This window comes from Gambusia affinis, linkage group LG05 (assembly GCF_019740435.1).
Source record: "Gambusia affinis linkage group LG05, SWU_Gaff_1.0, whole genome shotgun sequence".
Taxonomy (NCBI): domain Eukaryota; kingdom Metazoa; phylum Chordata; class Actinopteri; order Cyprinodontiformes; family Poeciliidae; genus Gambusia; species Gambusia affinis.
In genome coordinates this window covers 18,463,103-18,487,789 of record NC_057872.1, presented here as the reverse complement: position 1 = coordinate 18,487,789, position 24,687 = coordinate 18,463,103, and the positions used below count along the sequence as shown (strand labels likewise).

General features: G+C 37.5%; 1 protein-coding gene across 2 annotated transcripts; it reads left to right on the top strand.

Moving 5' to 3' along the window:
* Positions 1 to 1,050: 1,050 nt before the first annotated feature.
* On the top strand, positions 1,051 to 24,372 carry lpcat3 (lysophosphatidylcholine acyltransferase 3). 2 transcript variants are annotated; one of them, XM_044116855.1, is made up of 13 exons: positions 1,051 to 1,410; positions 4,471 to 4,578; positions 8,665 to 8,774; positions 9,780 to 9,873; positions 9,994 to 10,031; positions 13,188 to 13,366; positions 13,499 to 13,607; positions 13,721 to 13,807; positions 15,629 to 15,792; positions 18,989 to 19,136; positions 20,483 to 20,638; positions 22,776 to 22,919; positions 23,002 to 24,372. In XM_044116855.1, exons 1-12 carry the CDS (start codon positions 1,326 to 1,328, stop codon positions 22,893 to 22,895), a joined length of 1,398 nt encoding a protein of 465 aa, XP_043972790.1. In that variant the 5' UTR covers positions 1,051 to 1,325; the 3' UTR covers positions 22,896 to 22,919; positions 23,002 to 24,372. The 2 variants fall into 2 exon arrangements, with proteins under 2 accessions (XP_043972790.1, XP_043972791.1); XM_044116856.1 differs by having other exon boundaries at positions 1,053 to 1,410; positions 8,668 to 8,774.
* The last annotated feature ends 315 nt before the right edge of the window (positions 24,373 to 24,687 follow it).

The following is a 24,687-nucleotide window of genomic DNA, read 5'->3' as shown; positions in this document are numbered from 1 at the left end:
TTTTGAGATATCCCTCAATATGTTAAGCGTCATGTTTTGTGGAGGTTTTGCTGCATACAGTTTGTGCACTTTCCAAAATGGATGGCATTATGGGGAAAACCTCTCGTGGGAAGTATTGAAGCAATGAAGTCAGTTACAAGGACAACAAAGCCGAAGTGCAGGAGTGACGATCACAAGCCTTTGATCTCAATCCCTAAATAAAAAATAATTGTGGGCACAGCCCGACAGCAGTGTGGCAGAAAAACCTGACCCAGTGAATAACTTCTTACAGAAGAATACGACATTAAAAATGTCTGCAAACTCCTTTAGATTTGTGCGAGAATATACAAAACATTTTCCCATGTCATGCAGGAATTTAAAATATCTCAGACATTTTTTGTTGCCTATACAGTTAGTCAATTGTTGCTAAACTAACTTAAAACAGAGTAGATTTATAATCAGACAATGAGGCAAAAAAAATGGTTGTGTCTTTTATATAAACATTGACCATCATTTTGAAATGTAACGATGGCACTTGACAAAATGTTATGTTTACAGGTTTACTGCGTGGAGTCTTTTATGACTTTGTCTTTTTGTGTTTTTATGATGTAAATCTCTTTGAATTGCAGAGATGTGTTATACAAATAAACTTGATTAACATATGCAAACATTTGACTTAAAAACATAATTACCACGTGGAAGTGACACAAATTATGACAGATATCTGTCTTAACCTTACTATAAACAAGTATGAACTCCAGTAACTTATGGAGGAAAGGTCCCTCCTCTTTCTCATGCTATTCCAGCAGCCAATCACCATCCAGCCAGTAAGATTCATACCCTGAAGGCTTACATTCACTTCGCTTAAAAATATGTTTATCGAAATTTTTGCGGATATGAGCACTTCTAAAATAGTAAATACTGTTTAAAATTCATATTACCGATGAAAATGAAAGGATTTTGTATGTTTTATAACATTTTATTTCAGTGTCCATACTTGTTGTTCCTACTACTGGCCACATGGGGGCAGACTTGGTACAACATTCCCTCGTCTGTTTTCAATGAACATAGTTTTTCTTCTTTGCTTCCTTCGCGGTGAGACAGGCTTACTGCCCACATTTGGTTATTTCGTAGCAAAAACTTTAAGAAACGGGATTCAGAAAAAAATTATTCCTGATATAATAATGATGAAGACATCAGAGGAGGACCTGTAGGAGGAGAAAACCTGACAGCTAAAGGAGGTCGAGCCGTTAAAGCGTGGATATGGGGTTGAGCTGTTAAAAAACAGCGCACCCTCCAAAGTTGACTGACTCGTTGTTGAAGATAGGATTCCGCCCACAAGAAAGATGGCGGCTCCCTTGCTGGAGAAACTGTCGGAGTCTTTAGGTTCACCGGAGACAGCGATTCGCCTCATCTTATCGGTTTTAATCGGTGAGTTTGGCCTGATGAAGATGTCGGTGTGTTAGCCGGGAGAGCTGAGAGCGGTCCGGGTGACAGCATCTAACTGCTACCTGTGTTTTCTGTAACTGTTGGTGTCAGCTAACTCAGTCACTCAACTGCAAAACAGCATTTTATGTGTGTGACTAAATCAGTAATATCATTTAAAAATGATCACACCCGTTCTTATAGTGTGAACTTAATATCTAAGAGGCTAGGACTTAAAGCTTTCAAAGGTTTTCCTACAAAATCTAAATAAAGGCAACTGTGTGATGGTTGATTGAGGAAAATGTGCAGTTGCAGACTTTAGAAACTGATTGACCACACTTTGGTTAAACTGTCAGTGGGATCATGTTTCGGTGGTGGAGGTGAAAGGAGCTGTGCAGTGGCTGCCAATATGTGCTCTCAACTCCTCATTCTCATTTTGAAAAAGGTCTGAAGGTCAAAAAGTGCCACAATTTAAACTAAAATTATCATTTTTTAAAAAACTGCTCAAACTGATTTCTTATTGGTGCATTTTAATAAATTAGATTATGAAGGAAAAGTCAATGTGTAAAAGTAATTCAATTAAAAAAGGGAAAACAAAGAGTGAAGCTTTTCAAATGTTTACTCTGGTTAATTTTTAAGGAAAACCCAACATTAAGTTTCTCAGAAAATGTCATCATTACTTGAAATGAACTAGAGAAGGTCTTAATGCAGAAATGTTAGCCTACTGAGAAGTAGGTACACTTAGCTTGGCTTGAATGAATGTCATGCATTTCTTCATCAGTGCAGCGTGGCATAGGTGCAGTCAGCCTGCGACCCTGCTGAGATGTTAAAGAAGATTGCTGTAATAGCGGCATTCAGTTCGTCTGTACTGTCTAGTCATCATCTTCTTGACCAATCTAAGATATAAGATATATTCTCAGTGTGATGTAGGTCAGGAAGGTTTTATGACCAATCAAGCATAGTGATATGACAGTCATTAACTTCAAGCAGTTCAGACCTGCTCTGACTTTGGACTTGAAAAAACACAGTAAAATAAAATCCTTTTTAGTCATATGTAGCCACACACATTCAGCACAACAATAATACAAAAATATAATAAAATAAACTCTTAGGTGGTCACAGGTAGACCATTCATTCTGACTTTTTTTTTAAAGCAGACTTTATCTTTGGCTGTACCGTCGGACCTGCAGGTTTATTATAGGCTTAGCAGGAAGCCCTGATTTGGATATGACATCTGTGTGTTGGTGTACTAGTATGGCTATTTCTGTGTGCAGGAAAAGCAGGGCACGTCAGTTGGTTATAAAACCCCAGACATACCTCCAGGGTTTTAGCACTCGTTTTGACGTCGAGTTGGGAAAGGGATCAGTTTTGTGAATGCAGCATGACACAGAGTAACCTCTCCAAAATGGGCTACAAATGTTTGCACCTCAGAGAGCTGGCCCCTCTGAACTTTGCTCCAGCACACGTACACGTCTGGACTCCTTCCAATAATACTATGTAGTCTGAACGTGGCCATTCAGATTAGACTTTGGTTGCATTATCCTCTTGAGTCATCCTGTTGCTGCGTGTTGCTAAAGGTTTGTTGCATAATACAGCCGACCTATAGTAACTAACTTGCTCTAGTATCATTGATTTTCAGGGGTTCCTTTTACTTAGTGCTCTTTTAGTTGCCTCCCTCCCCCCCACCCTGCAGATTTTTTTACACTTCACACATTTAAATATTTAAATTTTAATATGAGACAAAAGTAACCTGAGAAAATGCAGTTTTTAAATGATGACTTAATTTATTAATTGAAAATAATAAATTAAGTCCCCCAAAGTCTTGGGTATTCAAATGTAAGATGTGCCTTTGTGCTTTTTTGCTCAACAGTGATTTTCATTCAGGAAGTCTCTAACGGTTGCCAGTTTTCCCAGTGAATCAGGAACTCTGAGGCAGCGCGGTCTGTAGTGCTGTAGATGTTCTTGGCTCTTTTCCTCCTGGATGAGTCGGGGATGCACTCTTTTATTGATGTTTGGAGGCGAACCAGTGCTGGGAGGGTCCACCACCGTTTTTCTCAAGTTGTGAATAATGGTTCTCACTTGTTTCGCTTAGAAATGGCTTTGAAAGTAAAGCTTTGCTTTTTGAGATCTTTTTGTCTACTGCATGTTCTTCTTCTACTTGATAAATACAGTCATCATTTGAAAACTATTTTTGTTTACCAAAAGTTATTTTTGATAAAGAGCTAAACGATATATTGAATCACAATGGAAACTTGTGAGGGACTTCTGACATGCAGTCACTTTCTGCAGATTAGCCAGTTTAACGGGATCTAATTTTCTTGCTTCCTTAAATCATGCCACACTTGACTGGTGTTATTTGATTTGAAACATTATTGTGTGACTAAAATGGGGGAAAAGTCTGAATCTGTAAGGAGGGGGAAGACTTTTTATAGCACTGCGGTTTTTGATTTACAAAGCTACAAAATGAAACATTTTATGACATTTTCATGAGAAAGAAATGACTGGTTCAGTTTTCTTTTTTTCTCTTTCACAAAACTTTCAAAACCATTTCTTTAAATACAATCGGATGATTTAGTTTGAATATGTTCACTTAAATATGTTCCTCCTATATGTAAACCTTGATATTCTGACTTCTTGGAGGTTTCTGTAGCGCTCATCTTTATGTTAGTTTGTTTATCACGTGAACTTTGGATTGCGCTAGACCCAATCAGGTGAATTTATTCACCTGATTGGTGAATCAGGCTCCCTCAAATTCCCTCAAATTCAAACTGAATTTGATGGGTCCCTCGTCATCAAACCAGCCTGCATTCCCTGATTGCTTTACATAGCTTCAAATAGTCCATGTTTCATGAAAAACAAACCTTACCCTGATCACAGAGCGTTAATCCGTCTGTCTACAACACACCACACGTTTTTAAAAATGATTTTCACAGGCTTCATTGTGTGTACGTGCAACTCCCTTAACCACAAGGTCACTGCTGTTGATATCAGTAGTGAACTGTGGCTCACTTGGATCAGCCAAAGAAACGCACTGACATATTTCTTTTGTGTCTCTTCCTCCTGCAGGGTATCCCTTCGCCCTGGTGTATCGTTGGTTCCTTTTCTACCAGCCCGCCACAGTTATCCACTTATTCCACATTTGTTCCGGCTTGGCGCTAGCAGCATTCAACTTTGGTGAGAAATTGAGATTGAGAGGAAAATGTACAACTGCTGCAAAGATTTTCTTTGTATAGCTGTTTGATTTGTATCTGCAATGTGCTCAAATCTAAAAAAACTTGCATGTAGAAAAAAAAACAGCATTTAGTTTGTGCACATTTATTCAGTTAGTGCACATTTATACAGTTGGTACACAATTATGACGCAAGATAATCTCCAAAGTTTACTTGGCACCCTTTAACCTGTATTAAAGGGTGCCAAGTAAAAAAACTTTCTGTATTACCATCACAAACAAAAGCATCTGGTGTTTGCTAAACTTAATACTTTAACTTTGTATTTTTTGGCAACAAATGCTCCAGGTGTGTTTGGTGCTGAATAAAGGATAAATATGTGGAAAGCCACCTGATACCTTCTAATTAAGCACAGTGGAGTATGTATGGTCCTGTGGCCTGATTTTCTGAGAATCTTGTTAGATGAGATGGCATTATGAGATACTTTTGAAATAACATTTAAAATAAAAATCTAGTGCTCTCTGCCAGAAACCTAAAGCTGGCTCACCCTGGGCCTTTTAGAAAATCTCTGTTCTAATCAACACAGAACCACCTCACTTCCCAGAAATAATCATGTAGAAAATCTGTGAGGTGAGGCAAAGACAGGACTGAGGAGTCTGCTGGATGACGTGGAGAGATTGTGTAAGATCCCTCTCTTTGTACATTGTGAAATGTTGTGGCAGTTGCTAACCTTCCCTGAAGTTGGCATGCTATTGGCGGTTCGGTTTGTCTGTTTTATTTTTATACTGTTTTTGCAGAGAATCAAAAACCCATCCTAATACTCAATAACTTCCAGATTAGGAAGTTAGGATCTTTTCTATTTTTATTATTTTTTTACAGTTTACAGCCTTAACAATTAAAATAAATCCATGTGATCTTTATGTTAACCAGGTCATAGGAAAACTAGGTGTTATGTGAGTTTTTCGTGACTTTTGTCCCACGTGAGTTAAAGATTTTTTTATGTCTTCTAAAATGTTTGGTGTGAGAAAAATAGTTGTTTAAGGCATTTCACACATTTGAACCACGGTGGCATAAACTAGTCCACATCTACAGTACAGACCAAATGGTTGGACACACTTTCTAATTGAATTCAATTAGAACTTTTGGTCTGTACTGTACATACTCTAACAGTTGTATTCCAGTATACACTCATGTTTTTGAAAGTGTTTATTTAGTAAGAAGTCACTCTCTAAGTCTCAGTTTATTAAGTTTATTGGAATGAAAACAAGTTTAATGCGTTTGTTGTCCCTCATCAAAAGGCTTTTTTTCTGTTTAATGTCTATTAAGCTCGTAATCTTGATTTGTAGATAATTTACTTCCTTTTTAGCTTGCTAAACCTCCTCTTCTCCCTCTGTTTCTTCACCACTAAATTTCTTCAGCGTATTTGAAGGACATGAGAAAATCTTGAAATAACTTTCTCGGCATGGTTGAAATGTTGAGAAAACCGATCGTTCAGAAGGCTACATGCCTCAAAATGGGCTAAAATTATGGCAAAGGAGGCAAAAACTGCTCAAAATAAATGAAATATCTAACATTCATCCATGTATATATGCAATAGTTATTTCATTACATTAACTTTTGAAGCCATCCTCCTACACTTCTATAAAGAGGTTTATTCCTTTCTGAAAGATGTAAAAGTTTAAATAATCTTCTCTTAGCAGATTTCACAATCTGCTGATATCATCTTCTTTCAATTTCTGTTTGTGGATCCACAATGTGAGGCTGTCCTATAAAACTAATTAAAGATCATTTAAAGATGTTGGAAGAGTTCAATAAGAAGGTCGACATCAGGTCTAGAGACAAATCTCAGCTTTTTCTACGTGTAGAAAATTGTGAGGTAGAATGATGTGGGACTAGGCAAAGACTTCTGCAGTAAGAACAAAAAGACCCATAATTTGTATGTTGATTTATAAGAGCTTATATGGAAGGACACATATTTAAACAACTTATTTTATAGTGAATAATTTTTCAGCAGAAAACAGCCAGATACTTCATGCCGCAGAGCAGCTACTTCTTCTAAAGGTTTTCAGGTTTAATTCTGAAACAACTTGCTTATTTTTCAGACTCTTGATAGAAACATGCAACCTTCTCTCGACTGAGACAAAATCCGACATCAAGCTTTGGATCTGAATCCATCTGACATTTACCTGTGCACCTGCAGATCAGTCTCTGTTTTGCATTTGGATGAATCATCAACTTCTGCTTAGTCACTTCTGGGGAAGTGCCTTTGGTTCTCTTTGACTTTGCCAGCAGGTTTGACCACAAGGAATGTGCATCTAGACATTAAATATTCACACCATGCATGTTGGTGCAGACCTGTTCCCTTAAAAAAAAATAAAATAAAAAGTTAAATGCTGTAAATACTTAAAAAGTCAACTAATCAAAACTTTGCGTTTAGTTCAGACCTGAGGTAGATAAGCAGATGGATGAAGGATGTGGCTTAAACATGTTTCATTTAGCTATTAAGATGATAATTATTGTGTTGATACAGGAAATAACTACTAATTTTAATGAGTTTAGTTGACAACTATCCAAACATGTTTTATTTTTAAACCAGTTGGTTTGCTCATTTAATTATTGGGGGATGCTTTTTCAGGTTCTAAAATTATTTAAACTACTATTTATCTAAAGTCAAGTGGGCCAAAATATTGGGATACTTCAGTAAAAACAATGGAAAAGCTGCGTTTGAAATACATTCTTTCCTTTCACTTGTAATTTTAGGTGGAAAGTATCAACCAGGTGCAGCCAATAACATTCACTTCATCAGCTTATTTAAAAAGAAGGGATTTCTGTCTGTTTCCTGATGTGTTTTAACACAACACCAGAGTGGAAGGACATGAGCAATGACCTTACTGAAGCCACTCTTATCGCCCGTCAATTTGGGAATGTTTATAAAGCCATTTCCAAACAAGTTGAAGTCCAGACTGCTAGTCAGCATTTCCAGATGTGGACGTCCTAGTAAAATCCGCCTGTAAAATTGAAAGAAACAAGGAAAAACCTCCAGGGTTTCCCCATTGAACGAGTCTAACTTGTTTTCAGAGGCGTCCACGCGCTCTAAAAAGGGCATGGCAGTGTTGCTTTGGTTTGTTAATGTTAATGAGCCACAACAGTTACGAGAAAATGTTTTAGACTCATTATACAAACAGAATAGAATAGAATATACTTTATTGTCCCTAGAGGAAATTTGTCATGGACTCAAAGGACCGACGTAGAGACATCCAAATGTTGCTGTTCGGTATCGAAAACTAAACATTGATTTTTAGCTTAAACTCCTCATGTTGCCCTTCAAACACAGTGATGGTTTAGGCTTCTTTTACTTCTTTGGAGCAACGCACCTTGCAGTCACTGAAACTCGGAAGAAATTAGGTCGTCAACATGGCAATGGACCCAAACACGGTAGGGAATCTAGGACAAAATGGCCGCAAATGGCAAAAGTTTAGAGGTGCAACAACTTTAACAGAGCAATGCAGAAGAAAATGTTGATAAAGAGCTGAAGCTGCAAAGAAGAGTGGACCAGATTTCCTCCACAAAGTCATAGAGAAAACGACTGCAGGATATTAGTGCTGAAGTTTGCTACTGAGTGATGAGATTCGATTTCAATAATTTTACAACCGATTAAAAACAGCTTGTTTTTAATCACGTCCTGACTCTGAAAACACAAGAACTGAAACTGGGTGTATCTTTGTTTGCACCTAAGATTAGAAACTTTTGAAGTAATAACAAATCAGTTTGTACCAAAGTAAAATAATGAGAGCCTGGGCTCCATTGTGGTCAAGTGCCATTTAGAGTTGCTTCCAACAGCAGAACATTGATTTCTCCCTTTTCTCTCTTTTGTGGCTTCGCTTGGACTTTACAGCAGGTCTGTAACTTTTTTCTTCCTCCGTTTGAAAACTACTTTCAAGTTCTTTTTGTGTTTTATGTCTTTGCCGTTCTCCGTCTCGGCCGATACTAAAATACTAAAATGTGTAAAGAAAAGCGCTGTTGACGTTTTGAGTCCAACAGGTCACACTCGGCTGCACTCACCTTCATCTCCCCCTTCTGTCCGCCTTCCTCCCAGGCTCCCAGCTGTATCACTCCGCACTATGCATCTTCGTCCAGTTTCTGATGCTGAGGCTCATGGGGAGGACGGTAACAGGCGTCCTGAGCAGTTTTACATTTCAAATGGTGAGCGTTCCCTCATCTTTCTGTGCCCCGGTTAATGGATTTGTGTCTACGCACCAGACTCGGGCTACGTGTTTCTAAAATTGGACTGTTGGGCATTTGCATTTTCGTTTCTACAATATATTTTACCACCTTTTCAGTCTGTTATGGCTTTAACCTTTAATTCAGATTTAAACACGCAAAAATCGTGCTGCCTCTTTTTGCTAGGGATCATATGAGCTTCTCTCTTCTATCTTTATTAGGAGCATTTTGATTTTATGAATTAGCATAGCACAATAATTATCTTGTCTTCAGAGGCTCTTAAAAGTGAGATGAATCTGAGCAATAAATGATGAATACCAGCACTGCAGAAATCTAAAAATTAAGCCAAATGCAGCAGGTAAAATTAAAACGACTCCCTCTTCTTTCATTGGATTTAAAAGCTTCATTTTGCCACCAAGTGTTGCCATTAAAATGCTTTTGATAAAATTGGCTCATAGGGATGGATTAGAAAGCACAGACAAATGTTTTGAAATAATTAGACAGTTAAATAGGCGGTTCTCTTGAAGCTTCCTCATCATGTGTAATAGTATGCTGACAGGGAGCATGTAGCAGCAGGTGGGGGAGGGACAGTATCAGTGTGTTTAATAAAGTTGTATAAATCTCCAGTGCTTCCGGCTCTTTCCCTGACCTGATTAGAGAAATTAAAGCTGTGGCTTTGGCCCATGGCTATTTGGGAGCTTCTGTCCTTCATTTCAGGTCATTACCAGATTTTAGAAGCTGTTGATGACCAAATTGTTTCCATTAATTTCATGCTAAAATGTAAAATCTGCTCAGACATACACAATTTAGACAGTTAGGATGCTAGCAGGACTTTTTACAACTTGAATCTTTGCTGAAGATCCATTTGGTCTCAGCTATGTTGGAACATTGCTAAAAGATGGAGGACGACGGCTCTGGACCACAGCTTGCCTTATAATTTAACGATGCTTACAGCGACTGTATCACTTCATATTCTGCTTTCTGCAGCTGTACCTGATGGCAGGATACTACTACACAGCAACAGAGGAGTATGACATCAAGTGGACGATGCCTCATTGCGTCCTTACACTGAAACTCATCGGTGATCACAGCTGATTCTACTTCAATCATAAAAACAGTACCTTGATTCATTTATCTTTTTATGACGAGTTTAGGCCAAGTTGTCGCTCACAATTTCTTGCTCTTTTTTTTTGGTTCACAGGTCTGGCATTTGATTTCTACGATGGTGGCAAAGAACCAGTGAGTTGGCTCGTCTGTTTTGCTTATATTTGGTTACTATATTATCCATCCAATGGGTTCGTTGTGTCGCGCTTTATTTGCTCTCATTCTTATCTTCTCGTAGCTTCCTGTTTTTCTTTTTATTAATCATGTCATAGAAAAAAAAATCAAACAGAAGGACTTTTCAGAAAAGATTATGTCTGGGGGTTTGTCTAAACTAAAAATAAAGAGTATAAGAAGTTATACTGTGCAGCTGCGGGGCTTTATGTGTGAATTTTTATGATGGTATTTACTCTATATCAGGACTGTGCAGCTCCAGTCCTCAAACATCTGATTCAAGAGGCTGAATTACCTTTTCTGCCGTGTCAGCAAGCTTGTCTAAACTTTCTCTTGAGGACTAAACACCCTGGTATTAGATCAGCCCTGCTCCTCAAGGCACACTGCCCTGCATGTTTGCCTGATTTAACACACCTGATTGCATTCCACAAAATCCTGTTAATCAGCCATCAATTGAAATCAGGTGTGGAAAACATCTAAAAACATTCAGTGCCTTGAGGACCTGCATTACAAACGTCTTCTGGTAAAAACGTAGGGCTGCAAAAAAAAAGTCTAATTGCGATAACAGAGCTGAATGTCGCACTGATGATATCAATTATGATCACCACCTTTTATGAGCTTTGACAACTCATTCACTTACATCTATCAAATGTCGATGTTTAGAGCAGTGAAAGCAAATCCAAAAGCCTAGATGAGTTGGTGGAAATGATCATTTTTATGAAATATATTATCCTACTGGATGTTTCATCCCAGCTGTCCTTCGCTGTTGTGTATTACCAATTCAATTTATTGTGCAATTTTATTCAAAAATAGACCTTTTGAACACTTTGCAAATTTATAACTCAACCAGAAATAAACAACTAGATGAACTGAAGAGTATGAAGCTTTTATCCTCCAGTTAATCATTCAGACAAATTAGACCGAAGCTGCTCAATATATTGAATTGTTGTTGCATTATCAGTGTGTAAAATACAACAACTGCACTTTGTATGTTTGATATTATATATTAACCCAATGGATTGAACTTTAACCTTTCTTAATGATTACACCAGGACTGTTCCTTTAATGCCAAAGCTCGTTGAGAGGGACAGAAACATGGTGTAATAACATAAGGATTGATAAAAGTTTCATCTGTAGTATCTCAAGTATTTTCCTAAAATAGTTTAATCCTAAATGAGTCACTGTCTGGTAGAGCTGGAGACGTATCTCACCACTGATCTACTGAAACAGTTCACCTCTAAACCTCTAAAAACAGGACAGTCTGCAATCCAGGCCATGAAAACAAAAGGGCTTTTGTTTGGAGAGGAGTTGCTCTGATGATCCTTTATTCTAAACAAACCACAACAATTTCCCGTTTACTTACATACAGGTTTTAAAGAACAAATGGTCTTTGTTCTTTAAAAAACATTTGTTAATAATGATTATCTGCTGTTATTTGTCCCTGAATTCATTTACATTTATTTTTTTATGCACTCTTATTGATAACTTTTACTTTGGTTACTTGCTATGGTAGCTTCAGTTCAATTCTAGCAGAGAAAATAAACGTGTGACAATTTCTGATTGATCATTATTAGTTTTTATTGAGTCACACTAATTAAATCCTAATTGTATGTTTTTGTTCTGTTTTTCCACTTGTTTCTATAGATTTTCTTAGTTTTTTGTAATTTTCCAAGGAGGACAGTCTGAAACGTTCCCTTGAACCTTTTCATAATTTCTTACAACCAAACATTTCAATGGATTCAGTTGGGATTTTAGACCTACACAGAATAATGTTGATTTTGATTAATTTTTCTTTATTTATTTTTGGAAACAAGAACGTTTTAATACTTGCTCGTTTTGCATTTCTTTCTAGCCTTCAGCCCTGAGTTAATTATTTGTTGACCCAGCTTCCACTTCAATTATAGCCTTTTAGCAGTTTTGTGCCTTTAGAGACTGACTTTTTTTTTTTTCTCGTCACTCTTTGCAAGCTCAGTCAGTCCGGCTGGAGAACACCTGTGTACATACATTTTCATAGATGGATTTAGATCTGGACTGTTGCAACAGCAGGAGAACATGTGGATATTCCTTTAGGACGTTTTCCTGCTGGACAGTGAACCTCTGTCCCAGTTCCAAGTGTTTTGTAGGATGTTACAGATTTTATTTCAGTATCTCTCTGCATTTAGCCTCACTCATCTTGCCCTCAACTTCCTTGTCCGTTCTATAGAATAGCATCGCCTCAGTATGCCACCATGTTTTGCCACAGGTAATGTGTTTTCAGGGTATAGTGCACACAGTGTTTACCACAAATGTACATTTTGTTCTCATCTGAGTAGAGCAAGCTTTTCGCCATGACGGAGCACACTTTGTCATGACTTGTGACAAAGTGTGAACAGCGTATCTTGTGGCTTTTTTCTTGCCATTCTCCCATGCAGGCCATATTTTTAGAGAATAATAGTTTTCCTGTTGACAAATTCTTCCAGCTGAGTTATGGATCTCTGCAGCTTTTCCCAGAGTTACTGTAAATTTCTTGGCTTTTTCTCTGATTAATGAGAGAATCAGGTTAAGCTGGATGGCCTTTTCTTCTTAGGTCAGCAGTATAAATCAGTAACAGTATATTCCGCGATAGAGGCGTGATCAATATCAGTAGATGATACATCTGTTAGGATATCCATTTAACTCTGATCTAGAAATGCTCGGCATTCTGGGAGATGAAGGCAGAGGAAAGACTTTATCTGCTCAACCTTGAACGGTGAGTTAAACAAGGTTGGCGGCAGTACCCAGCTCACTCACTCTTTGGTTACCTAGCAACAACCTGAGTAACTTGTGGTTACCTAGCAACAGTCTGTTGAGTAACTGCACAGCAGCAGTTTCAGGTTTCTCTGCTGTGCCTGATAACTTAGAAATAAAAAACAACGCCCAGGGGTGGAAACTGTGGCTAAAATGTGAAAGGTCACGCCATCTGTTCACAATTTCAGATATTTAAAACAAAAAAATCAAATCAATAATTATTGATATCAACTGATATGAAGTACATTTTTCAGCCACGTCGGCCAACGTTTGTCTGCAGTTGTTTTTCTCTTTAATTTTTTTTTTTATTTCTACTGATATCCATTCCTTGTTTCCCATGTCTTGTAAACCCAGTCACAGCTGAGCGCTGATCAGGTGAAAGCCGCTCTGCCGTCAGTGCCCACGCTGCTCGAGGTCTTCGGGTTTTCCTACTTCTACGGAGGGTTTCTGGTGGGTCCCCAGTTCACAATGCGCAGCTACCAGAAGCTGGTATCGAGGGAACTCACCGACTGCCCTGGAAAGCCTCCCAACAGGTACGAGAGAGGAAAACCACGAGTGATGCAGAGCAAAATGAGCAGAGAGACTATCTTAATTAGATCTCTGATTAAAAAGACAAAGCAGAGACACAGCCCTTGAGTTAACCTTTCTCTCAATAACTGTTTCAGTGTTGTTCCAGCTCTGAAGAGGTTTGCTCTGGGCTTTCTCTGCCTATCGATACATGCAATATTTAGTCCTTATTTTCCAGACACCTACCTTTTGACAGATGAGTACGAGGTGAGAACATGAGTCATGATCTGCAGTTTTAACACAGATACAAGATAAAACATTTATCTTGTTTATTTTTTTTATTCAAGCTTTCTAAAATAAACACCATTTCCTTCCTGCAGGCTCAGCCTTTCTGGTATCGCTGTGTTTTTATTCTGCTTTGGGGCAAATTTATGCTGTATAAATACGTCAGCTGTTGGGTTATAGCGGTAAGTCCTTTCTTTATTATCTCAACTGGGCCAAATGTGTTGCATAAATGCTCTTCACATCCTGTTTTTTTTTTTTTTTTATTAAAAAAGCATTTAAATGTTTATGCGGAAAAAAAGCACAAATCTATTATAACTCACTCATTATCAGGGCTGGGTAGTTACATTAACTCAATTACATTTACTTTAGTAACTTTTAAAAAAATTACTTTTAGGAATATTTTTACTTCTGCTTGAGTAATTTTATTATGAGGTTTCTCTACTCTTGAGTAAAACTTCTGGCTTATTTACCCACTGACTGAAGAACAAACATGTTTTAACCAAAAAATCACCAGGAAATGACACACATTTTGTTGAAGATTCATAAGTTTTATTTTGACAGGAACTGATTTGGGAACATTTTCTTTAGTCTTATTTTGTTTTTTTGTTATTTACATGAATTACTGTCATTTATGGTCATAAAATACCAAAATTTCCACTTATCTTCATATTTTGGTCCATGTGATAATGTATTTTTTTAATATTAAAGGATTGATAATTTGATTAGCTACTCAGTACTTGCGTAGACTTTTTACCAAATACTTTTTTTACTCTTACTTGAGTAACTTCTTAGATGGCTACTTTTTATTTTTACTTGAGTAAAAATATGTTGAAGTAGTGCTACTTTCATTTAAGCTAAATTTTTTGCCCCCCTCTGCACATTATTGTAACTGGACAAGACATGAAAATCCTTCATGAGATTATAGTGAAGTTTCACCGTGAAGATCCTTTGAGGAGATGATGACGCGGTGGAGATATAAGCAGCTTTTTAAAAAATAGAGTAAAGAGCCACAGGCTGACCTGAAGCAATCTGCAGAGATGGATTCAGCTCAAACTGCATGCTGTACATTAATCCAAGCAGCCTCCACTGAGAAAAGGAAAAAGACGAGACTAGCTTTGAGAGAAAAACAACTCTAGTTTAATTATCATTAAGAGAGTTGCATTTTGGGAAGAAGAAATACCAGAGGTGGGTAGATTTTTTTTTTCTTTCTTTCCCCACCAGGGGTCTTTTGTGGGCTCTAGTGTCCTTTATATGACAGTAGGCTGACAGGAAGGGGGGAAGACATGTGGCAAATGTCGACTGGGTCTGGGAATCGAACCCGCGACGGCCGTGTCGAGGACTAAAGGCCTCCAAATGTGGGTAGCGCTATCCCCTACGCCACCACAGCACGCCCCAAGAGGCGGGTAGATTACCCAAAAATTGTACTCAAGTTCGAGTAGCAATACTTGATAATGAAATTACTCAAGTAAAAGCAAAAAGTACAGCGTAGTAAAAATACTCCCTCTTTAAAGGTGCATTTAAAAAAATACAAATGTAATTGAGTAAATGTAAGTTGTTTGTATCCAACTCCTGTGAACACATTGATGCCTTCTGATTGGTTGTGAAATGAAATTGATAAATGAAAAAGCGTCGTTTATCAATGGTCTGTCAGTGTGTGGGTGTAGAGAAGGGTGATGAATTAAAGTTAAATATTTCTTTTCCCATTATCCTTATTGTTTCTTAGAAAAGGTTTTCCCATCATAACACATTTTACTCAGGATTTGTTAAAAAGATTCACGTTGTTCACACGACGCTGCTCTGACTTTTTATTACTTTGTCTAGTCTGTTCTTAACTTTTTACAGCTGGTGTTCTGTAGAAACATTAAATTAATTTAAATATCATGCATGATGAAGCTTTTTGCATACAGTGACCAACAAACTATACGAAGACACATTTCTAAAAAGGTTCTATTGTTTACTTGCCTCAACAAATGCCTTGTGTTTTTGGGTTTTATTTGTCACAGGAGGGTGTTTGTATATTAGCTGGTCTTGGCTACAACGGCGTAGTCAATGGTAAACATCAATGGGACGCCTGTGCCAATATGAAGGTGTGGCTCTTTGAGACGACGCCCCTCTTTGGAGGAACAATTGCGTCTTTCAACATCAACACAAACGCCTGGGCTGCGAGGTCAGTGGGGTTTCTAAGATCTGTAATCCTCCCTAAGCTAAAGTGAAGTGGTGTTGTAAAAGTTAAAAAATTAATGAGCTATCAGTGAAGCAGTAGTGGAAACGGTTCAATTAGTTATCCATTTATGGCGTTCCTTTCCCAAGAGAGGACTGGCACACAATCAGAATCCACACGTTGTGGAATAATAACAAGAAGGAAGTAGGCATCCAGGTCAAAAGGAATCATTGACAATTTCCAGCTCAAGTTGTGCACATTAAATTCCTCCAGCACCTGACCCAGTTCAATGAAGACCTCAGCAAACAAAGCAATTTATTTATCGAGCTTATGGTTTATTACACGGTCCATTTCCGCTGGATGCTTTAACAACTTTTGCTTACTCTTTCATTTCCGCTCTTCAGACTGCTTAGGAAGCAGAAAACGGAGGAGAGGAGGGTTGGCTGTGAAATAGTAAAACTGAAAACATTAAGGGGATGAAATGTAGGTGGTAATTTGCCTTTAGTGAATGCAGAGCATACTTGACACATGGATGATTAATTATTTAACCCACAAATACCTATTAATAGTGTCATATGAACCAATTTTGAATTTCTGCTCCTAGCACCTCAATGGTATCAGAGTTTAGATCGAATGCCTCTGTTGCTGCTCAAAAAGTTAAAAAGGTTCATAGCATTTAACCCCAGGCTGAGGTCTACACACACTTTTCATCTGCATTGATATTATATTATGCTTTTTTTCTATTAATGATGTATTTGACCTGTTCTTCTATCTGGTTTGGAGTGATTATTAAAAAAAACACTAACTGAGTTTGTGAATTAGAATTTAGTGTTTCTTTCCTAATTCATTCACAAACAGCATAAGATGTACAGGTATACATACACCCAATAAATTTTTACATTAACCATTTCACTCTTTTTGCAGCTACTTACTGGCATTTCAGTCTGAATTTATGACCACTTCACTTATCAGAAATTGTAGTTTCAGGCATATTCCACCATTTTTTAAAAGCTTAATGACGGAGTTCACACGTCCTAAACCAGTTTTGATGTTTGTTCTGAATCTTTTTCCTGTTGGTGCAGCCAGTTATGTGAGGGAAAGTTGAGACATTTTGAAGTAGCTCCACTTTTCTTCTTTGTTCTAAATCAATCTGCACAAGTGAGCAGCTGGAAACCTTTATGAAACCTGAATGTTTTCCTGCTGCAGAAGGTGATTCTTTCTTGGCTGCAGTCCATGTTGACGTTACGCATAGTGTGGCATTACTCCAGGCTGTTTCTTTCAAACCAACTTCCTTTCATTTGAGTTGACAATTTGGGCCAGATGAGCATAACTTTGGTACAGTTTGCTGTTCCAGCGGGACGGTGTTCCCAAACACACTTCAAACTGCTTTTGGAAAAGAGGCGAACTTCAGTTTTCAGAAAGAGGTCCAGCTTCAACTGAATTTAGAATTTATAAACCATTTCTAAAGATTGGGTCTGTGCCTGGAAGTGGAATAATGTCTGTGAAGTCCACTGTTTACTGATAAGAAGAGTAATTAAATAAAAAGCTGTAAATAAGCCAGAAGCTCGTTGATGGTTACGAGAATGTGTGTTTTCTCTGCAAGCTGCTCAGTGGCCTTTAATTAAATACAAATAGGAGTGTCAGTTTAATACACAGAGGGTCAGAATTGTATATATCACTTTCAAATATAGCGATAATTTCACTCACATTCTGATTTTAAAAGCAATTAAAGTTTTCTGTTGTATCATTGCTTCACTTTGAGAGAAAGTACAACAAAAGACCAGAATTTTATCAATATTTATCAGCATGATGAGCTATTTCCCTGTGCAAAAGCAGAAAGCCACCCAAACCACATGAAGCTAAACCTTCAAACATCAATGTCTTATTTTTTGTAATTTATATTTTGATTTATAGGTTTCTAAAGCAAAGACGAGGTTTGTTGGCAACAATCTTGGCAAAGCGGATTGCGAGAATGAGTGGGAACAAAATCCAGTTTCTTATTTGCTTTCATCAGTATGAAAAATGTTAATTCAAATTCAGTCATTTTTCCCAGAGTGAGATTAAATGTTGTGATAACTCAAATCAGCCAAGTATCTTCAGAGAGTCTTTATCCAGGGTGATCATCGGCAGGAAGCATCTCCAACAGCAGTCAGTCTCACAGTGAATCTAAAGAGGCTTCTGACTGAAGACCATCATGACATGCTAACAGTTCAATATCAACTCCTAGTTTCATTTATGAATTAAAAAATCACAAGATAAATTTATAAATCAGTATTTGGAACCAGGTCATGTTTATAAATCAAAGTTAATCTGGAAATGTGCTTTTCACGTAGACGAATCCCTGGGGTTTCCTCTGGTGGCGCCTCCAGATGGGGTCACTGAAAGTCTTTGAGTGCCACACTGAAACCAAAAGCCTAAACCAAATTTCAGTTTTTAATAGCCTGCCATTAAAATATTTAGAAGGACTGGGGTGAGCGGTATGAATAAATAAATGTTGTAACTTCCTGACATTGTTGCTGACATTAAAATAAATCTGCTGGGTCAGTGGTCAGACTGTGACGTGAAGATTTAATGTTACTGATATTGAGGTGTTTTATTGGTCAACGAATCAAACAATTAGTTTTCTTTATAAGCATCTTATAACTCAGTAGATCAGTAAGTCGTTTAAAACCAGAGTTTGGCAACATATTTTGTTTTTATCTAATTAGTTTAACACATGTTGTTTAGCTTTGTAGCTTCCAACTGCGCTGATTTATGATCTTCTTCCAATATGTCATCCTGTTTCTCTCAGATTTCTGCTTTAGAAGCAAACGTGACTGATCTGAAGCGATCTGAAACAAGTTTCTTGTAGAGTTTAGACCATTAACTATCTAACAGGCAGCTTGTCTGAAGCGCACTGAGTCTCGTCTGACTCTTTAAGCAGCAGAACTTCCTGTACTCATTTGTCAGGCCGTCAGCCAGTGCAGAAGCCTGCCATCAGCACTCATACAGAGCACAATGTGTGAACTTGACACCTTTCATAGATATCTACGCTTGATACTTTCTTAGAAAATGTAAAGTTCAAATGTACTAATGAACTCAGTTGCTACGCAACACCGACTTGCCGGTGAGTTCGTTCAAGTCGCTGTGACAGCTGAGGTGTTTCTGAGTGCTTTTATGGCCAAAAAGGTGATTCGTGACTTTGGCTTTTTCCTCTTTTCAGACATGTGTTCAAGCGGTTGAAGTTCCTGGGAAATAAAACCTTGTCTCATGTGGCCACGCTGTTCTTCTTAACCATTTGGCACGGCCTTCACTCTGGATACATCCTGTGCTTCTCCATGGAGTTTTTCATCATCACTGTAGAGCGGCAGGTTCGTTTTCCACACAGAAAAATTATGAGAAAACAAACGTTGACACACAATTTGTACACCTAATTTTTTCAAGAAGCCACGTAATATTTCAAATTAATCTTGGTCGGTAGATTAAATTTTAAGACTTTTTGCTAATTTTCTGTTGAACATTTGACCGTGGCATCAAATTGTGATTAAAACATGAAGAAACAAGACAAGTAGAGAACATAAGAGTAAATTCTGAAAAAAAAAATGTTTTGTTAACTCACTTTTAATTATTTCTTTAAACCAGGACTGTTGCAGGGTTGAATGGCAACTATAACTTAATTTAAAAACAAGAATTGAGTTCACATTTCAATGTGTTAGTGATTTTTCTTTTATCTCAACTAATTCAATTTAACAAATACAGACTTAAATAGATGCATAACCCGCATTTTGGTGGAAATTAGCAAGTTGCGCCTCTACCACATGGTTTTTGCAGCCTTCAACAGGCTTCTGCTGAACCTGAGATGCATCATTCAGCTGTTTGTTGTTTTCAGTTTAATAGCATTTGGGCTTTTTTTTGTATATTTCATCTATTAAACAAATGAGAATTGGTTGTCTACTTTGTGTCTATCATTCATGCTGTGGTCGTATGATCAGATTCAACAGGAGCCCAGTTTAGTCCTCTTTAATCGGTCGTTTGTCTAGAAAATCTGGTTCGTTTGTGGAGGTGTGAATGCGTAATCAAAGTCTGATGCGGACCAAAACCCAAACTCTGGTCCGCTTAAAAACCCCGGTCTCTGTTCGGTCGAAGTGAGCTCTGGTGCATTTTGAATGCATATATTGACCAGAGACCTCTACTAAAGAAGGAAGTGGAAACAGAGCAGAAGGCATTCTGGGTAAATACAACCAAAACAAACAGCCATGTCTAACGCTAAAGGGAGGAATGACATGTAGTTTTTTTTAACCAAAGACACAGAAGAAATCCTACAACCACGAAAATCTGGTGCTGCTCCATTTTTGTTTATGGAGGGACATTTTTCAGTTAGTTTGGTTTGTTTGAAACAGTGCAGTGTGAAAGCAAACCAGCTGAAAATGTAGAAAATGTTGCAGATTTCTCAGGTGAAATCAGATGTTGCAACAAATTTTAAGTATTTAGCCAAAGAGGACTCAATACCTTTGTACACTAGTATAGTAAATCACTTGTGTCAGAAATGTGTCTCTTTATGCATTAAATAGTATTTACATCGATTTACACTGTTAACTAGAATCATGCCATTCTACTAGTATTTGAACATTGGTTCAATATTGTGGGACTAGTTTATTAAATCATATTGTTGCTGTGTTTTTATTGCCATTCATGTATTCTATGTGTTTTTGAACAGGCCCAGGCTCTAGTGCTGGACAGTCCCCTGCTGACCAACCTGGCCAACAGCCACTTCTACCCCCTCATCTATGTAGTTCAGCAGTTTATCCACTGGCTCTTCATGGGGTATCCTCTGGTGCCATTCTGCCTTTTCACCTATGACAAATGGCTCAAGGTAACACACATCTCCTGAGGCTACACCTCTAAGAAGATAAATCTGTTTGGGGATCTTTTTTCACCTCGCCTATATTTTCCGTTTTCAGCTCAGGGAGCGCTTTGAGTATCAAATGCAAAACAGTTCTTTAAGCTCCAGAGGTGCACTGTAAATAAGAGCACAAAGGGCTCAGCTTGGGAGGAATATGTTGCTAAGACAGCAGTAAGGGGTTGAAATATATCCCAGGGTCCCATTTTAGTGAATTGATAGTGAGCACGCTGCAGCGGGATTCTCCTCTGAATTATTTTCTCCTCTTTTACGACGGTTGGTTGGATGCCCAGACGATACTTTATCTTTTTTTCTCTCTCTTTTTACTCCAAAAATAATAACATGCACATGAAGCCGGTGTGAAAGCAAATGAAGTTGTGAAACAATCTGTAATTAGTTTCCAAGTTTAACATTTTGCCATAAGACTACCCTGTGGTTTTCTGTCGGAGGTTTTCACAGTAAATCTCTGTAATCTGCTTGAAACAAATTGATTAGACGGCGCTAAGCCTTTGTCTGCCATGGCTTACTGTTTTGTTGCATTAGTTGAGCTGAACTAAACTATGTTTGGCGGTGGACCCGGCACACTTTGTGTCAGAACCCCTGCTGAGCCAATAAAGCGCTTTATTAAACAGAAAGATGCTGCCACACAAAGCCGGGCTGTCCGTTTCTTTTAGGGAGCTTTAAGGATTTATGAAAAGTGCAGAAACGGGAGGAATATGAAAATAACGCATCAAAAGGTTTGTAGGGAAGCGGTAATTATTTACAGTCAAAACCAGAAATTGACCCACTCCGAATAAAAAGACAGACTTCTTTTTTCTTACTGTCTGAAGTTAAATCAGACCAAACATCTCTTTGTTTTAGGTTAGTATTATTTCTATTTGCTAATGCCACAATAATGAGAGAGAAAATACATCAAAGATTAATTTATTAATGGCTTTAAAACCAGAAGTTTACACAGAGAATGATTACTGCCTCTTTAAACAATAAGGAAAACCTCTGATGATGTCATGGCTGTGGAAGCTTCTGATTGGTTAACTGACTCATCTGAGTTACTGAAGTCACAGTAGGAACGCTCAGCTTAAAGCAACATCAAGAGCACAAGTTGCTCTATATTTAAATGCGTTTTAGTTATAAACCCAAAAAGCATTTAGAGATGTTCCAGCCAGATAAAGACCCCAAAGACACCAGTAAAAAAGACTAATGTTATGGAGTCGCCAGACCAATCGCTCCACCTTATTCCAATGGAAACGATTAGTGGTGACATTAAACATGTTTCAGAGACTAAATGATAAATCCACAGGAACTGGTGAATATAATCCAGTTATATTCATCACAGATTCTGCAGGCCAGTCGACTCCACACCACTCAGATGTGAAGCAGTAAAAAAAAAAAAAAACGGTCTTTATCCAACTAAATATTGTTCAATAATCCACCAGAAAGCTACCATTTATCTTGAATATGTTGTAGTTTTTTAAGGATTTAAAACTGATTTTCCATTTTTCTCACTTTTTGCAGATTGATAGCAAATTTGATTTAAATCTGGAGCTGCAATGGATTTTTGTAGGCAAATCAAAACTTTCATTTATTTCTATTTTCAACACATTGCTTTTATTTTGAGTACATCTCTGGCTCCACAGATAAGAGGATTATACTATTATAAACACTGAAGGCATGATTATGGACATTACATTTTAGCACAGAGTTACTAACTATTAACAGCGGTTTGTGTTTATAGTCTGGTATCCTGATTGGGAGATTTCCTAGATGTTTCCAACATTCACAAGTCCAGGGTTTCTCATGATCGATGTAAGATAAAAGTTCCAATGTTCAAATTGGAGAAATATTTTTTGCTGCAACTTCCACACCTGAAATTTGACTTTGTTCTGAGAAATAATTTTTTTCTTGTAGCTTCCTGCTTTGTCCAACATTATTTAAGCTTCTTTCTAACTAAGCGTATTTCTCTCAAAAACCCTTTCAACAGAGAAGTGTGTTTACATGTTACCTGTTATGAAGAAAATATTTGATTTGGTTTAGTTTGGAAGATGAAAATCAGCAAATTCATGTGAAAATTTGGCCTATCTTTAAAGTGCATCTTTGTTTTGTTTTTCAGGTGTATTCTTCCATCTACTTCTGTGGTCACCTGTTCTTCCTCGTGGCTTATTTAATTCTGCCATTCCTCCGTATAACTCTGGTGCCTAGGAAGGACCAGAGAGAGAAGAAACGAGACTGAAACCCGGTTCTGACACCTGGGAAGGTGAGTAGTCACATTTTCTGCTTTGTGATCTGCTTTTTAAAACTAATCCAGAGTGAAAATCTAAACTCTGATGTTTTTCCAGGTCCGTTCAAGGCTGAAATTCCTCGACCCTGGAAGGGAACTGTGGCGTTCGGGGAGCAGAACACAGACTATTTTAAGGCCTTTAATAATATATAAATATGAATATATGTTGATGTAAAAATAAATTTCTATATATTTTTGTGTTTATAAGTGGGAGGAGTGGTTTTTATAAACATTTTGAGAAAATGTTTACAGGAAATTACCATTGTGTCACATGGGGTAATTGTGAACCAATCAGGGGCAGTTTCCTGCTTGTTTATTGTTATCACTTTCTTTTTTCTTTTCTTTTGTGGAAATTTTTAAGACTTGTGGAACTGAAGAGACTTTTCATGCTGTCGACACAGGATTGCACTTATGAGTCACAGGTTCTGTTTTTAGGCTCCTGTGCTTTTGTTGTTTCGTCGCCCCGTGTCTGGCGCTCGCATTCAGCAGCAGCACTAAAACCAAACAGAAGGTTTAAGCACAGTGCCACCGTTTATATATGAATATAAATATATGTATAACATAACACTTCCTGATGTCATGACACGACATGCACACGTTTCTGCAGAAAGGCTGAGGCGATGATGGGCTTGTTTTCTCTGCAAATGGCTGCTAGTGGTTATACAAGCACTGTAAAATCACACAATGTACAACTAAAACCCGACTCTAAATGGCCTTGATTCAATGAATGTTTGTTCTGGATTTAATTTGATTCGTAATTAAAAAATTACAGGAGGTTTATACACACACACACATACACACACACATATATATATATATATATATATATATATATATATATATATATATATATATATATATATATATATATATTATAAAGGTTTGATGAACATTAACTTTTTGTAGTTTTTTTTTCTATAAGACGCATCATTTTCCTGCCTTTCAGCTCAACCTCACTTTTAAATGCACAAATGTGAAAGTGGTGCTGGTCCCTCTGTCCACTCCGATCTGTGTGATTAGGGGCCATGCGCTGTGTGTACTTTTTTATTTTAACATTATTAAATACGCAGTGGCTATGCTTTCCACTGCAGTCTGCCCCGGTGTTTCTAACAGCAGGTTGTAATTAATCCGAGTGAAAGACCGGAACCCAAATGCCTCGTTGTAATGTGTACATTTCTGAGTAAGGGTGAAGTTTGCTGCTGCTGCCGCCGCCGTCCTTTCACAAACTCGAGGACAAACCTCACTGTAGCAACGGCCCAGATTCCAGTAATATTTATACATAACATGCTGATTATTAATTGATGACTTGCTATTTCAAGAGGCTTGGTTTTTTTTTTTTGCCTTATCTGAAGCAAATGTACAAAAAAACGTCGGGTAGATGTGATTTGAAATATACTTTTGTAATGTTTAATAAAATGCTGCATTTTAAGCAAGATTTTTGCAGTTGATTTATGAGCTTTAGAAATAATAAACATCCTGTGGTGTTTTTGTTAACGGATGTGCTCCGGTACTAAAACACAGCTGGATTTTTATTGCAGGATTATACAAAATACAACTTAAAAAAAAAAAAAAGCAGACTGAAGGACATCTGAAGCATTGAAGTTTTTGACCTATAAGAGATCTTCAGTTTTTCCATCTGATTTGCTTTTACATTACTTTTGTTTTTATTTGTGCATTAATTTAAGTATTTCTTTATCTTGTCTTTAGATGCCAGGGTGGTGCTGCATTTAACAATTTAAATTAA

Coding starts and splice junctions, on each gene's coding strand:
- lpcat3 (XM_044116855.1), top strand. CDS start 1,326: ATGGCGGCTCCCTTGCTGGAGAAACTGTCGGAGTCTTTAGGTTCACCG. Junction 10,032..13,187: donor ACGATGGTGGCAAAGAACCA/GTGAGTTGGCTC, acceptor TTGTAAACCCAG/TCACAGCTGAGCGCTGATCA. Junction 13,608..13,720: donor TTTTGACAGATGAGTACGAG/GTGAGAACATGA, acceptor TCCTTCCTGCAG/GCTCAGCCTTTCTGGTATCG.